Here is a 17,319-nt window from a genome sequence, read left to right as displayed (position 1 = left end):
TCCTCTTGGTGCTTGATCAGCGCATAGGGCCGATATCCCCCTGCCTGTCCACCCCTTCTCTCAATTATTGATTTCAATTATTGATTGTTATTTTTTGTTTCCTTAGCCAAGACAGTGGACATCACCTCAAATAAAACATCATCTCCCACAAGTTACCAGCAATGCATGGATCTGTTGTGGTCTCATTCTGGTATGGGTTTGGATCAATATAATGATTTCGTTCATGATAATGATATTAATTAGGATGACAATAATAATAATAATAAAAATAATAATAATAATAATAAAAATAATAATAATAATAATAATTATAACAATAATGATAATAATAGTAACAGTAATGATAACAATATTAACAATAATGAGAACAATATTAACAGTAATAATAATTCTATCACGACAACCAATTGGGTGTGTGGTTGAACCGTTCATCATTCTAGAATTTACCTGTGTCCCTTGTCAGTGTTATCGACTGCAATTGCCATGTTCATGATCATAGGTCAATGACCACAATTCTAGGTTCGCTGGTAAACTGGGCAATGATGCGACAGTAATTTGGTAATGAGTGATGGCTTTGTTTGTTCAATGAGATGACTGGGTAGACAATGCATTCTTAATTCGTTGCTTACTTATGTAACCGTTACGAGTTGCATATTTGTTAATTGTTTTGTGCTGTTAGATTTGTCTCTCATTGTTAGAGGTAGATTAAGGTGTCGTTTGTTTTTCATTAAGACGTGAAATGTCACTGATAAACATTGTTGTAATAAATGCAGAGTGGACTATGGTAAGTCTGAAAAATTGCTCAATTTCAGGGTCGCTGCTTAATTGTGGTGATTTTTCGGGAACCAGGCTGTCCCAATAAACCGTCTTGGACTGTAATAATGATAATAATTATAGTAGTAATAATATTAAAATATTAATAATATTGAAAATGATAATGGTAGTAATAATAATAATAATAATAATAATAATAATAATAATAATAATAATAATAATAATAATAATAATAATAATAATAATAATAATAATAATAATAATGATGATACTGATAATGATAGTAACAATAATAATAAAATGTTCTCAGGTGGTCAGAAGACAAGGGACACACTGGACAGGCTTCTCCAGACTTACTCCAAGGTGTATGAAAGGCTAGAAGGAGAAAACCTCCGGAGTATTGTGGTGAGTTTACCTTGTATTTCATATCTATTACAGTTACTGTCATTAGGGAATTTGCATGTTGTTTCATATCGATTACAGTTACTGTCAATAGGGAATTTGCATGGTGTTTCATATCTATTACAGTTACTGTCAATAGGGAATTTGCATGGTGTTTCATATCTATTACAGTTACTGTCAATAGGGAATTTGCATGGTGTTTCATATCTATTACAGTTACTATCAATAGGGAATTTGCATGGTGTTTCATATCTATTACAGTTACTGTCAATAGGGAATTTGCATGGTGTTTCATATCTATTACAGTTACTGTCAATAGGGAATTTGCATGGTGTTTCATATCGATTACAGTTACTGTCAATAGGGAATTTGCATGGTGTTTTATATCTATTACAGTTACTGTCAATAGGGAATTTGCATGGTGTTTCATATCTATTACAGTTACTGTCAATAGGGAATTTGCATGGTGTTTCATATCGATTACAGTTACTGTCAATAGGGAATTTGCATGGTGTTTCATATCTATTACAGTTACTGTCAATAGGGAATTTGCATGGTGTTTCATATATATTACAGTAACTATCAATAGGGAATTTGCATGGTGTTTCATATCTATTACAGTTACTGTCAATAGGGAATTTGCATGGTGTTTCATATCTATTACAGTAACTATCAATAGGGAATTTGCATGGTGTTTCATATCTATTACAGTTACTGTCAATAGGGAATTTGCATGGTGTTTCATATCGATTACAGTTACTGTCAATAGGGAATTTGCATGGTGTTTCATATCTATTACAGTTACTGTCAATAGGGAATTTGCATGGTGTTTCATATCTATTACAGTTACTGTCAATAGGGAATTTGCATGGTGTTTCATATCTATTATAGTTACTGTCAATAGGGAATTTGCATGGTGTTTCATATCTATTACAGTTACTGTCAATAGGGAATTTGCATGGTGTTTCATATCTATTACAGTTACTGTCAATAGGGAATTTGCATGGTGGTGCTGATTTAGAAAGCCATAAGAAGCTGCCTGAAGTCTAGAATTGAAAAAACAAAATACTAACAAAAGGTGAAAGCCTTTGAATTTGAACTATTTAAGTTGTTTTGTTTTATTCTGAATACTTTCCATTTTTATCTTTTCTCGAATATTTTGGTGATTTTCCATTTTTTATATCGACGTCTTGGGGAACAATTACCCTATTATTATTTAGACTACTGCAATTCTCTTCTTCTGCATCAACAGACTCTATCTAATGCATAATAAATATAGTTGCAAATTAAATAAAAACTTGTATTTCTATTTATAACCCCCAAAACATGCTTTAATCCTATATTGAATTTTATATAAAGTTTAATCCATTCTCATTCCTAACCTCTCCAATTTTCAGGATGCAGCAAGTGCACATTTTGCCAAGGCAATGCAGCTTCTCCTGAAAGACTCTGTTGTGGTAAGACACTGTTACTGGTTTAAGTTTCTTAAAATTATAAATCAGGGTAAAAAGGGGGTGAAAAGTGAGATTATGTAGTTCTGATATTAAACGGAAAAATCAAAAGTCACGGATTGAAAAGTTGTTTTTATACTAATATACTGAAATAGTTTTATGATGCAAATGCTGCTACTTCAAACAATGAATATATAATATAGAAGCTCCCTTTTAGGTCACAAATAATACCGATTCAGGTTTCCTATTTGTCAACTAAACACACTGAATAAGACACTAAAGATAACTGAGACAAGAGAGTGACGTTGATAATTCTATTTTTCAATGCTATTATTTATAGCACATTTTTATAACTCATTTTAATGTTTTTAATACAAGGCTTTTTTAACAGGTTAAAATAACTGATTAGCCATCTTGACTGTTATTATGCCATTTTATCATGTAAATATAATTCGTAAATATCTATGCTTTCTGTGACTAGATGTTCTGATTAGGTGACAATGTTTGTTCTCATAAAAGTTTCGCAGAATACCATACAATTTTTGACATGTTTCTGAGGAATCATTTATTCTTGATGTTCTTTATCCTCCTCCTCATCCTTAACATCATCATCATCTGTATCTCATCATATTTTCCAGAGGAAATCAGCCCGTCACAATCCAAACTACATGGATAGTCTCAAGCTTGCTGTAGAGGTTATTGTTATTATTATTATTTTTATTATTATTATTTTTATTATTATTATTATTATTATTATTATTATTATTATTATTATTATTATTATTATTATTATTATTTATTATTATTATTATTATTATTATTGTTATTATTATTATTATTGTTGTTATTTAATTTACAATTAATATGGAGTCATCTGTCTTCCTTAATTAAAGTTAAGCTTCCATTCCATTGACTATTGCTATATACTTCAGAATATAAGCAACAATAGGAAAACCGTGAAATTAGAATTGACATTCATGATATCACCATGCATACGGTCTGACATGGAATTCATCAACTGCTATGATAGATTTTGTTACCGAAATTACAGACCAGAGCTGCCAACCTACTGCAAAAAATACGGAATTGTACGCATTTTCAGTGATTGTACGCTTGTACACATTTCCCCCAACATTGTACCCATTTTCAGTGTGCAGAGTCACTTCAGTTTTCTTTAGTTGTAATTCATATTATTACTAGCCTATTGAGAAACCTTGGTGACCAAGTGGATATTCATATATTTTTTGACCAATTATGATCTTCATGCTGGGAGGTAGAATTCTGAAAGGATTTGATTATAGTCTTGGGAACCTCATTGTTGCTGCAATTGAGCTTGTGCGGTGTGACTTTATGTAATTATACCTTCCTCTTACTTTCACAATGGTTAGTTTCCATCGATTTCAGGATTGTACCCATTTTTATGAAATCTCCCCCATTTTGAGGTCCCATTGTACACATTCTCATCAGATGGGGTTGGCAGCTCTGACAGACATTCATAAACAATTTGACAACTCATATTTCAGTAAAAAAAACAACTATCTGGCATCTTCCATAAAAAAGGGATGAATTTCTGCAGGTATTAATGCAAGCTTGCCAAAGAAGTGAATTAAAGTCGTCTTTTAGAGCCTTAAGGAATTTATCCTGATTTCTGGCTACCATTTTGATAGGATGGTAGTCCATCAAACAGCATTTTAACGAGATATAATAGACCCAGCTATCCAATTACTGATGGTGGATTAGGGTTGAGGAAGCATCCACTCTACTTGGTTTCACAATTAGCCTTGAGTCAAGCAGACGTATTGGGATATTTGGACCTTGCACCCTGCCACGCTAAAAGATTAAAAAAATAAATTAAATTGAATAAATTGTTTATTGTTGGGATTAAAAAACAAACAAACATTAATTAATTTTTTTTTCCATAAAAACAATAATTTGAACAGAAGGAATAGGGGCTGGGGTAATGGATTTAATAGGATGGTCATGTTGTGTTTCTTTCAAGTTTTTATTGTCAGTCAAGTCGATGACTGCTAACACAGACTGCAGGTGCTTGGATTGTTTTTATTTTTGTCTGTAGCCGATGTGAGCAGTGATTTGCCTTTGTTCCACTTTCAGAAATTAAGGAGCAGGCACCAGTGTAAGATAAAGATCTGAACAAGTGTGTATGAAAGCTGCCAGAGGTAGAGGTAGACTGATTTTTTGAGATGTTTTTTTTCTTCCATTTTTCTTTCTTACTTTGTCTGGCACCTTTCATACAAACTTGTTCAGATCTTTGTTCCTATTTGAATGTATTCTATTATACAGAACCTGTTTGTATTTCCACCATCCAGACCTACCTGATGAATGCAGTTCACAAACGTTTGTTCCGTGTCATCACAGCGGCCATGTCATCTCAAGACTCAGAAATCAACAAAATCACCCGAAACGTTATAGATCTACAATTGTCCGACTTGGGGATCAGGAAAATTTTTATGTAAGTTGAATCCCAATGTGGGTGGTGCTAAGATTCTCTGGAATTGTCTCGCTACTCATAATTCTCAGCATACTCAAGTGTAAAATGAGTACCTGGCTGGTATTTGCAATGTCTGTATCTGTATGGTTGGCGCTGAAGAAACCAATGGTCTGGTTATATTTCAGCGGCGTCCTCATTGGACGAGGGCCCATGTCAGTCGGGCCTTGAAATGGTTTAGGTGTGGTGCCATGATGACCAGTTCATCCAGCCCATTCCACTACAAGATAGTTCTAATGAAGAAAGAATTTCTGTAGTTTTGTGTTCTTGTCTGTGGGATTTTGAAGCAGTTCGAATTGTTTGTGGCGTATCTCTCAATGGGGTTTTCGGTTATGTGGTTGGCAAAAGTGAGTGCTCTGATTTTTCTTTTGTTTGGTTGTGGCGTGAAAAGGAGTCTGCCTTTATTGATGGTATTTGATCTGTTATAATCTTGAACATGAATGACAGACGGGTTTCTTTTCTTCTTTGTTGGAGGCTGATGAGATTTCTTTCTTCTAACATTTTTGTCATGCATCCTGGGGTTCTGCTCTTATAGTTCCCCGTTATGAACCGGGCGCCTTGTCTCTGGACTCTCTCAAGTTTTTGAATATCCTCTTTCAGGTAGGGGTCCCAAGCAACTGCTCCGTATTCCAATTGTGATCTCACAAGTGCGAGGTAGGCGCTTTGTTTGCATGACGTTGGGGCGTGGCTAAGATTTCGGCGGAGAAACGCGAGGGTGCAGTTTGCCTTTTGGGTTATTTTGTTAATGTGTTTCCCCCATTTCAAGTCTTTTGAGAAGATGATGCCAAGGTATGGGTTATCGTCGACTTGTTTCAGGACGGTGTTATTTAACTTGTAGGTCTCATTGTACTTTTTAGCTGTGCTGAGGATGTAGCATTTGTTTGCATTAAATTTCATTCCCCAATCATTAGCCCACTGTTCGAGACTATTCAAGTCCTCTTGTAGCAATTTTTGATCATTTGCAGATTTTATTGGTCGGTATATTAGACAGTCATCGATCATTGATGAAACAAAGAAATAGTATGGGTCCTAGCACCGTTCCCTGTGGTACTCCTGATATGACTGGACATTCATCCAATGACGTGCCGTCTAGGACTACTTTCATGGTACGTTTTGTGAGGAAATTACAAAGCCATGTGTGTACAGAGCCACAAATTCCGTAATTTTCTAGTTTCTGCAGGAGTTTTTGGTGGGGCACAGTATCAAATGCTTTGGAAAAGTCGAGGATGCCGATGTCTGCCTGAGTGTTGGCATTCTGGAGTCTCAACAGGTTGTTTACAGTTATTAGGAGTTGGCTTTCACATGAGTATCCTTTGCGAAACCCTCGGTTCAGGTCAGTTTGGATGTCATTGCTCTCAAAGTGGTTCATCATGTTTACAGATTATATGCTCTAATAGTTTGGATATTACAGACGTCAGTGAGATTGGACGGTAGTTCTCTGCTTTATTTTTGTTGCCTTTTTTAAATACAGGTGCGATGTTTGCCTTCAGCCAGTCATTAGGGAGCATCCCGGTGTCAACTGATTTTTGGAAAATTATGCATAATGAGGGGGCCAAACTCTCAGCACACTCCTTTAGTACTGTGTTGGGGATGTTATCTGGACCTGACGCTTTAGATGGGTCGACGTTTTTCAGCAACTTTTCAACTCCTGAGATGTTTATGTTGATATTAGTAAGAGATTGGTCACACCTTTGTGATGTCAGTGGGGTGGTTGTATCGTGTGGATCATGGGGGGTAAAGACAGATTAAAATTGATCCAAGAGGATCGATGCTTTATCCTTCCCCTCAATGTACAGGGTTTCATTTTCTTTCAATGGGGCTACACTAATGGAATCGTTTTTCTTGCTTTTTATGTAGTTCCAAAATGGCTTAGTATTGTTTGTTTCAAGTCCTTTTTCTATAACATTGTTAATGTGCGTCCATTCTGCTTGCCTTATTTCACGCCTACTTTGATGCTGCAACGATTTGTATGTTTCCCAGGTTCCGCTCAGTTTAGCCCGCTTGAATGCTTTTGCTTTGCGTCTTAGTAGTGCTCGTATTTTCCTGTTCATCCACGGCGGCGTTCTTGTATTTTTATGTACTTTTTGGGGAATTGACTCCTTGATTGCACTGAGTAGGCAGGAGTGAAAATGGCTCCACATTTCATTTACATCCATACTGCTTTTGTGTTGTTCTGTGGTCTCTGATGACAGTCCCTTGATTCGTTTTCGTAGTGCGGCCCAGTTGGCCTTTTTGAAAAGGTATCGTGTTTTGGGGGGTTGGTTCATATAATTGGGGTTTAGTGTAGTTTCAGTAACAACGCAGGCATGATCTGATATTTCTGGTTGTGATGTTGTTGAATGGATCAGTGATGGATTGGATACGAAAACAAGATCTAAAATATTGTCACTGCGTGTGCATTCTTCGTGAATTTGTGTGAGGTACGCTCCTGCTGTAATGTCGATGAGGCTTTGTTGTATTGCACGTTGTGGGCAGACAGATAACGTTTTTGAACCGTCCCAGTTTATATCAGGACAGTTAAAGTCTCCTGTTAGAATCATTTGATTTGGAGTTTTTCTGAGTTGATTATTTCAAGCGATTTTTGCAGTTCTACGATGTCAGTTTCGTTTCGATGGGGCATGTAGAACGATCCAACAAGGATGTTTTTATGGCCTTGGATTTTAACGCTTACCCAAATCATCTCACAGTCAGTTTTGAACTTTGTTTGCTCACAGCCTGTGAGATTTCTATCAACGAGTATGAATACTCCACCTCCCGGTCGCCTGGTCTCATCATCTTCATTTTCACTTCCTTCATCTTCTGCTTCTTCTCTAGGTAGTTTTCTGTCATTTCGGAATACCTCGTATTCTTTGGGGAAGATTTCACATGACTTAATATTGTCATTTAGCCACGACTCTTGTCCACAGACAATGTCTGGTTCGTGTTTGTCAATGAGTGCACAGAATTCAGCTCTTTTGTGTACAATGCTGCGACAGTTCACTGTTAGAATTTTTAGATTGTTATTAGTAGAATTTAAATTATTGCATTTTAATTTGACTGAGTTGTTTTTGATGTTTTCTTTGGCTTCTATTTGTTTTTGTTTTTGTTTCATTCCACCTTTATTTCCTCTTTTTGTTATTTTTCTGTATGCCTTGTATAATTTAATAGATCTCAAAAGGTTCACTATTTCTAAATTCGGTGTATTATTAATTGTGTGTCGTATTGTACATAGGTGTTGGGGTGAATAGTTATAACAATAATTAGGTGTTGTCATTTTCGGTGTTCATCGTCGACCGTTGTAATAAGATTAAAATAGCTCACTGTTTATTTTCCTTAAAATCGTAAAACGTAAACAAAAATGGTCTTAATAGATGATAAAATCCTTGCAAAAATTTGATAAAACTTTAAAGTATTGCTAAATTAATTGTTTAAAATCCACGAATTTTCGTCAAAAGCAGCACAAAGTCATACGAAATCCTCTGAATATGAAATAAAATTCGTCCTGTATAGAAATAACACTTAAAACAGCCGTAAAATGAAATAATTTTAAGAGCTCTGTGAAAAGCAGCCCTCCAGCGCTGAACACATTACACACTTTTGTTTGAAAAGAAATTTTAATGGCACCTTAGAGGAAGCATGTTTTGTCCCACAGTTCAGTGTAGCTTTTAGCTCGGGACCTCCTGAGAAGCACATAACTCTCCTCTTACTGGCCACTTTCAGGAGTTTTTCCAAAAACTAAGTTCATGCTATATCTACATTATTTTTTATCAGTAAAATGAGCTCTACAACGCAGTGTTGAATTGTTCATAACTATAACAAACATTAAAAAAGAAAAGGCTTGTGATATACAACACAAATCAAAATGAGAATAATGTTGGGTGTATTGTAATGAATGTGATGATTTTCCTGTGGTTGGCAAGGAAAGGGTTAAAGTGCTATTAGTGGATATTGCACTATACAAAAATTCATTAAGACGAAAAAATGGTTTTCATTTATTGAGCCACTTGTACTTATTTGCCGTAGATAATAATTCCACTTGTAAAAGACTTGCCAATCCCTTTCATGTCAAAAATCAAATCCTTTGAAAATGGGAATCTGAGGCAATCTGTCAAAATTTGAGCTGATACAAACATTCCAGATCTGATACAATGAATGCAATTCAGTTATTTCCCTTTCCCTTTCATTATATTTTGCATTTTGTTTTTGACCCAAATTATCCCCTCCTCCCCTCCCCATCCCCAGTCAAAACATTCCTCCTGCCAAGAAAGAGCTCAGTGTTCTGAACCGGTACAGCACTCCAATGGGAAGGTTGTTTTGTATCAAGAGAATAGTCACCGTTCTCTCCAAACCACCAAGAAGAACTTCTATGGAGGAAAATGGTAACTAGTTATAAATAATGAACAAAAATGAATATAACAGCATCATAAAAGAAAACACTTCCAAACATGGAACATTTCAGGCAACAAAAAAGACAATAAAAACATAATACACCACTTAATCATCATCATCCATCATTATCATCGTCATCATCATCGCCACCACCACTATCATCATCATCATCATCATCATCACCACCACCACTATCATCAATATCGCCATCTTCATCATCATCATCATCATCATCATCATCATCATCATCATCATCATCACCACCACCACCACCATCATCATCACCACCACCATTATCATCATCACCACCATCATTACAGACTGTGGTTCCACCATGATGTCCTCTGACGACCTCCTCCCTATCCTCATCTTCCTCGTCATCAAATCAGACATTCCAAACTGGTAAGTTGTCGTTGATGATTTCACTTCAGACCTGCCAAATAGTTTTAAATTTCCTTCAATTACCCATTTTAATCATCAACGATTTAGTCCAGAATTTACAAAGATTTACAAAGTTTCTAAGACTGTACTAAAACTTATCAATACTTATCAATGAATGACAATGACACATACATGAATAGGAACCCTTTCAAGCACATCTTTTCTTTTCACCTGAGTACGGTGAGAGAATGTGTGTAAAGAGCCTTTTCCAAGGGCTAAACTATGAGCCAACTGAGGCTCAAACTCAGGACCCTCCGATCTGAAAGCGAGTGTCATACCACACAGAGAATGGTTTTTATAGAGTTTGTGAGATAAATAGTATGAATTTAAAAAGTCCTACAAAGTCATGTGTCATGAGGTCTGTGAAATAGGACTTTATCTCCATTGACTGAGACTTAGAATTGTTTGCCACCCTTTGGATAGGGTGACAGGCTTTACCATATCTAATTGACCCAGTTACCCAATCACTCCTGGGTGGACAGAGAGGATATGTAACAACGATCGTAATACTTTGACTGTCATTTTGTATGGAGAAAAGGAAGAAGAGAGTCAGAAAAATAACACAACTCTATTAGATCTGTCCCATATAAGGATCTAATTGGTGGATACGGATCAAGTGATAGTTCATCCAAATAACAATAACATTTTTTTTTTTGGATAAATGTTGATATTTATTTTCATCACATTTGGAAACAAATTTTTAAAATTTTTTTATGGACTTTGGCAGCTCTGATCTACCCACGTATCAAATCACAGACTGGCTCATTGCCACATTAGACTCATTGCCACAATAACACCTACTGCTTTGATTAGGATTTAACAGATGTTATTCCATATTTATTTGTGGCACCTTGATTTCGTTGTTTATTTATTTTTATTATAACCATGCATTTTTTCCCCTCTGTTTTTCAGGTATGCCAATTTGGTTTACATGCGACATTTCCACTTTGCCAAGTCATCTGACGATGATGAATTTGGGTAATTAGATATTGTTTGTGTTCTATGCATGGAATATTAGGATAGTCAGCACCAATTAAGTTTCATTTAAGAACAGAGATTATTTTGCATTTCGCAAAATAAGATATTTCTTTCAACTAAAGAAGTGTTTTCACTTGTTTTTTGTTTGTTTGTTTTTTAAAAACTGAAGCTGTCATTATTCATTCTTTGGTTTTATTGTCATGGTTTCAGTTGAACAAAAAATGAATTAGGTGTTGTTTATATTTTATTGTTTTTTTTTTCTTCTTCTTTTGATGCTGTTGTCATATTTTTAAATAGTCATCTTTTAAAGTGCATTTTAAAATCAAAGCCTGTTTTGAAATTCTTATGATTTGAGTTTATCTAACTGGAAACCACTGACAATTCATCACAGGTTCTACCTGGCAACAGTGGAGGCTGCCCTAGAACATATTAGGACTGGCAATATCCAGGATGAAATACAGCCATTTTCCAATAAGGTGAAGCATTTATCTCTTCTTCTGTGTGGGGTCCTAAACCTCCCATAGTGATGTCACCAATGCTCTGTCTTCTATCCCCCTATATTTGTTTTTCAACTTGATTTCTGTCATTGTCTTGGAGTGAAATTACTTAGTTTTGTCCTGACCTTGGCCGGAGTTCTTGGCTGGGAGGGAAACAGTCAAATGTATAGATATAGTTTTGGGAGATGATATCTTTATCCTTGTAAACATCTCTCTGTTGTTATGTACTGTTATATTTTTTTTCGAATATATAATCATCTGTTAGTGTAAGCATTGGAGTCTATTAATGGGATCCTGGACTTATGTCTTGATGAGAGTTTTAGGTGATCTTAAACTAAATACAATGATAGTTGCTTTTGGAATCTACAGCTGTTCCCTTTTTGAACCATTCCCATTTGTCTTACTTTTTCTCGTCTGTTTTTAAACCTAAATAATTTTTTTTGACTATTTATTTTACTTCTTTTTACTGGCGCTGAAATGACCTAAATGTGTTGCTGCAAGTGCCGTAAAACCCTTCTTTGAACATTATTTTTGATAAGAAGTTTTTCACACTCAGGTATGAATGATATGCAACTGCTATTAATAGTGACGGATTTTGTGTGATTGTTAGTACAAGAAGCTTGTACTGTAAGATATGGAAATTTGATTCTGTATGGCCCTCTATGGAGTGACAAATAAAGCATTTGAAAGCAGATTGAGCATGGTGAATCTGTGGGAATGCTCTATATAAATGTTCAAGTTTATTTATTTATATTTACATTGTTATTTTTTTTTAATGGTGAATTTGTTGAGTATATTGTATAGTTTTGGATTTAAATCTAGTTATATATTTTTTTTATCAGAGAGAGAGGTGGAATAGTTTTACACTGAGTGATTCAAATGACCTCTCACCTACAACCTCAAGACAGTCATCAAGTAGTGAACCTTCTGTCATTGAAGAATTCTTTAAGGTAAGTGAGTTTTCTCTCTTGATGAATGATGATAATGTGATGATGATATTAATGATGACGATGATGATTTACTTATGTTATGAAACAGAAATTTGATTCCATATGACTTGCTGAGGGAATGAATCACAATTGTGACTCACATTGAAAACTCATTGTGTTTCCATGGTAAATGTTCATATTTATTTACCTAAATTAAGTCTTGTTGTTAAAGAGTTAAAGATGTAACAGCAAGTATTAGAAAGTACAGACCTGATAGCTCAGTTGGTAGAGCACTTGCTTCACAGTCGAAGGGCCCAAGAACAATCTCAGGTGTAATCCAGATTTTTTTTTCTAAACTCTCTGTCCACCCAGCAATCGTTGAGTAGCTGGGTCTGTTAGATCTGGTGGAAAGTACGCTGCGATAGACTAGCATCCTATCCAAAGGGGGTTGCAGGTGGTTGGATGGGAGCATCACCCTTGAATCATATACCTATGATGTTCGCATGGGTGTACGATCTGATAGTGATGTCGTTTCTTCTTCTCTTTACTAGCCTATCCTGCTTCTTTGGTTTGTGATTGTATTTTTGACAGGGGATATTTTTTTTCTGTAAATCTTCTGCCTGTTTGTTCTTGGTTATTTATAATTTAGCTTATGATATCTTTAGGTTATGATTTTGATTTACATTTGTACTATTTTTGTTAGATTGCTTGTTTTTTTTGTTTCAGCGGTCTCTCATATAACCTCAATTGTGTTGGAAGAGACCTAAAGCAACAAACAAACAAATATCCAAAGGGTAGCAAGCAATTGCTATTGTCAGTTTCACGCTATAGAAATATGAACATTTATACAAGGATTTCAACAGATTAGCCATGCTCAATGCCCTTCGCAATGTTTCATTTATTCCCTCAGCTGGCCATATGCAACCATCTTTAGTTGAATGAAATATTTTTGTTTAGGAGAGTGAATGCACTTTGTAGAACAGCTAAAATAAAAATTTCAATTTTTAAATTCTAACAGCTCTGATTATTTAATCTTTATTTTGACATCTAGTTTATCTCAACCTAATACCTGCTCGACAAAGAGGGTTACATATGAAATTTTTTATTTTGCCCTCTTCCCCCCCCCCCCCCCCAGTTTGTACAAGAAGGGAATGAGAAAGCCGTCCAGGCATTGCTAGAGAAGCCTTACAAAGCCTCAGAAGAAATCCAACTCATGCTATGTCACCCACTGTGTTCATGTGACCGCTGTGACAAGATGTTGTCTGTGCTTAGAACCAAGTCTGATTTGGTGACAGCCTACACACGAGACAACAGGGGATATACAGGTAGGTAGGAATGGAGTCACATGAGTTGATCAGGCCTTTTTCTTCCTCTTTTTCAACAGAATGCAGTAACAGCACGAGTCGAATGAGGAGCCTTCGTGTGTCATGATAATCCATCACAGTTGTACATATTGAGAAGACAGCTGCATTATGACATGTTTCAATGACAAAATGTTCATCATATTAGTTATGATAGTTGTAGCAAGATTTCATTTTGTCAGTAATTTGTTTTAATCCCTTCACTCTAAAGCAACTGAAAATACTTTTTTTTCTCCTTTTTTTAATGATTTGAGTATTTCAAAACAACTAGCAATGTCACATCTCAGCAATGCTTTGAGATCCAATTTATCAATGGAAATTACAGTGCATTAATATCAAACATGCTTCCCTTCTCATCTCTCCCCTAGCCCATTACTATGGCCAGGGTATATTCTAAAAAAAAAAGAAGAGCTTTTATATAGTGCAATATCCACTAAACGTGCTCAAAGCGCTTTGCAAGGGGTTCCTGACCAACAGCAACATTTAACGTGTAGGACGGGACATGACGCCTGTTAGGCGATATTACAGTTTTTTTTTTGGACAGAGACAACGCTGTTAATGGGCAGGTACTCATTTTATACCTGAGTATGGTGAGAGAATGTGAGTAAAGAGCCTTTTCCAAGGACTCAACTATGTGCTGAGCGAGGCTTGAACCCAGGACCCTCCGATCCGAAAGCGGGTGTCATACCACTAGACCGCATAGCTGCACATTGATAGACTTACCGGTGAAGAACAATTACATTGCATTAGTAACAAACATTGTTACCTTCCCATCCCTCCCTTAGCCCTCCACATGGCAGCATACTATGGCCAGGGTATATTGATAGACTTACCGGTGAAGAACAATTACATTGCATTAGTAACAAACATTGTTACCTTCCCATCCCTCCCTTAGCCCTCCACATGGCAGCATACTATGGCCAGGGTATATTGATAGACTTACCGGTGAAGAACAATTACATTGCATTAGTAACAAACATTGTTACCTTCCCATCCCTCCCTTAGCCCTCCACATGGCAGCATACTATGGCCAGGGTATATTGATAGACTTACCGGTGAAGAACAATTACATTGCATTAGTAACAAACATTGTTACCTTCCCATCCCTCCCTTAGCCCTCCACATGGCAGCATACTATGGCCAGGGTATATTGATAGACTTGCTTGTGAAGAGCAACGCCGTGGTTGATGCCACGGATTATCTGGGATTGACACCACTTCATCTGGCCTGTCAGAGGGGCTACCAGAATGTCATGGTAGGTTCTGATCTGTCATTGTTTCCTGATTTTTGTCTGTATTTAATTAGATTTGAAAAAAAAACAAACTTTTTCTTAAAATTCTCAAGTCACCTATGCTTTGTAAACAACAAGATATGAAGTGAATAGAAAAGTGCCAGAAGACAATAGAGAATAAAAATTTTTCGCGGCGGTGGTGGGGTTCGAACCTGCGACCTTATTGGTACGACAACTCCGCCTGGCAGGTGAGAGCGTGGCTCTACCGTGTGAGCTATCAACGAACACAAAAATATTCGTTTCAAACTCAAAGTCATTACTAGATCCCTCTCTCACCCACTTCTTGAGACCGCCGATTCGTTCGTACACCACCATCGCGAATAATTTTGACCAGCAGTTAAGCTTAATAGCCAATATTCTCAACACAAACATATAACATAGAAACGATTGAGACATTGAGTATGCTCCGGTGTATGGGGTGAATTTTTAATTCAGAAAAGTGAGTGGAGCAGGCACTTATGTTGGTAACAACAAGATATGAAGTGAATAGAAAAGTGCCAGAAGACAATAGAGAATAAAAATTTTTCGCGGCGGTGGTGGGGTTCGAACCTGCGACCTTATTGGTACGACAACTCCGCCTGGCAGGTGAGAGCGTGGCTCTACCGTGTGAGCTATCAACGAACACAAAAATATTCGTTTCAAACTCAAAGTCATTACTAGATCCCTCTCTCACCACTTCTTGAGACCGCCGATTCGTTCGTACACCACCATCGCGAATAATTTTGACCAGCAGTTAAGCTTAATAGCCAATATTCTCAACACAAACATATAACATAGAAACGATTGAGACATTGAGTATGCTCCGGTGTATGGGGTGAATTTTTAATTCAGAAAAGTGAGTGGAGCAGGCACTTATGTTGGTAACAACAAGATATGAAGTGAATAGAAAAGTGCCAGAAGACAATAGAGAATAAAAATTTTTCGCGGCGGTGGTGGGGTTCGAACCTGCGACCTTATTGGTACGACAACTCCGCCTGGCAGGTGAGAGCGTGGCTCTACCGTGTGAGCTATCAACGAACACAAAAATATTCGTTTCAAACTCAAAGTCATTACTAGATCCCTCTCTCACCCACTTCTTGAGACCGCCGATTCGTTCGTACACCACCATCGCGAATAATTTTGACCAGCAGTTAAGCTTAATAGCCAATATTCTCAACACAAACATATAACATAGAAACGATTGAGACATTGAGTATGCTCCGGTGTATGGGGTGAATTTTTAATTCAGAAAAGTGAGTGGAGCAGGCACTTATGTTGGTAACAACAAGATATGAAGTGAATAGAAAAGTGCCAGAAGACAATAGAGAATAAAAATTTTTTCGCGGCGGTGGTGGGGTTCGAACCTGCGACCTTATTGGTACGACAACTCCGCCTGGCAGGTGAGAGCGTGGCTCTACCGTGTGAGCTATCAACGAACACAAAAATATTCGTTTCAAACTCAAAGTCATTACTAGATCCCTCTTCACCCACTTCTTGAGACCGCCGATTCGTTCGTACACCACCATCGCGAATAATTTTGACCAGCAGTTAAGCTTAATAGCCAATATTCTCAACACAAACATATAACATAGAAACGATTGAGACATTGAGTATGCTCCGGTGTATGGGGTGAATTTTTAATTCAGAAAAGTGAGTGGAGCAGGCACTTATGTTGGTAACAACAAGATATGAAGTGAATAGAAAAGTGCCAGAAGACAATAGAGAATAAAAATTTTTCGCGGCGGTGGTGGGGTTCGAACCTGCGACCTTATTGGTACGACAACTCCGCCTGGCAGGTGAGAGCGTGGCTCTACCGTGTGAGCTATCAACGAACACAAAAATATTCGTTTCAAACTCAAAGTCATTACTAGATCCCTCTCTCACCCACTTCTTGAGACCGCCGATTCGTTCGTACACCACCATCGCGAATAATTTTGACCAGCAGTTAAGCTTAATAGCCAATATTCTCAACACAAACATATAACATAGAAACGATTGAGACATTGAGTATGCTCCGGTGTATGGGGTGAATTTTTAATTCAGAAAAGTGAGTGGAGCAGGCACTTATGTTGGTAACAACAAGATATGAAGTGAATAGAAAAGTGCCAGAAGACAATAGAGAATAAAAATTTTTCGCGGCGGTGGTGGGGTTCGAACCTGCGACCTTATTGGTACGACAACTCCGCCTGGCAGGTGAGAGCGTGGCTCTACCGTGTGAGCTATCAACGAACACAAAAATATTCGTTTCAAACTCAAAGTCATTACTAGATCCCTCTCTCACCCACTTCTTGAGACCGCCGATTCGTTCGTACACCACCATCGCGAATAATTTTGACCAGCAG

General features: G+C 36.9%; 1 protein-coding gene across 2 annotated transcripts in view; it reads left to right on the top strand.

The window, feature by feature from the left end:
• The window catches only part of LOC144977258 (ankyrin repeat domain-containing protein 27-like), a 48,754-nt gene that overhangs the window by 12,869 nt on the left and 18,566 nt on the right, over positions 1-17,319 (top strand). For both annotated transcript variants that reach the window (XR_013646285.1, XM_078922290.1), the window contains exons 6-17: positions 107-190; positions 1,085-1,179; positions 2,574-2,633; positions 3,266-3,322; positions 4,955-5,097; positions 9,355-9,491; positions 9,822-9,903; positions 10,855-10,920; positions 11,312-11,396; positions 12,260-12,367; positions 13,482-13,671; positions 14,823-14,962. Coding sequence is in view for 1 of the 2 variants with exons in the window: in XM_078922290.1 (XP_078778416.1) it covers positions 107-190; positions 1,085-1,179; positions 2,574-2,633; positions 3,266-3,322; positions 4,955-5,097; positions 9,355-9,491; positions 9,822-9,903; positions 10,855-10,920; positions 11,312-11,396; positions 12,260-12,367; positions 13,482-13,671; positions 14,823-14,962 (1,247 nt within the window). In the remaining variant the exon portion in view is untranslated. The remainder of the gene's footprint in view (positions 1-106; positions 191-1,084; positions 1,180-2,573; positions 2,634-3,265; positions 3,323-4,954; positions 5,098-9,354; positions 9,492-9,821; positions 9,904-10,854; positions 10,921-11,311; positions 11,397-12,259; positions 12,368-13,481; positions 13,672-14,822; positions 14,963-17,319) is intronic.

This window comes from Berghia stephanieae, chromosome 7 (assembly GCF_034508935.2).
Source record: "Berghia stephanieae isolate SIO BIC M18660-M18661 chromosome 7, UCSD_Bste_1.3, whole genome shotgun sequence".
NCBI classification, from domain to species: domain Eukaryota; kingdom Metazoa; phylum Mollusca; class Gastropoda; order Nudibranchia; family Aeolidiidae; genus Berghia; species Berghia stephanieae.
This window is presented reverse-complemented; position numbering and strand designations above follow the sequence as displayed.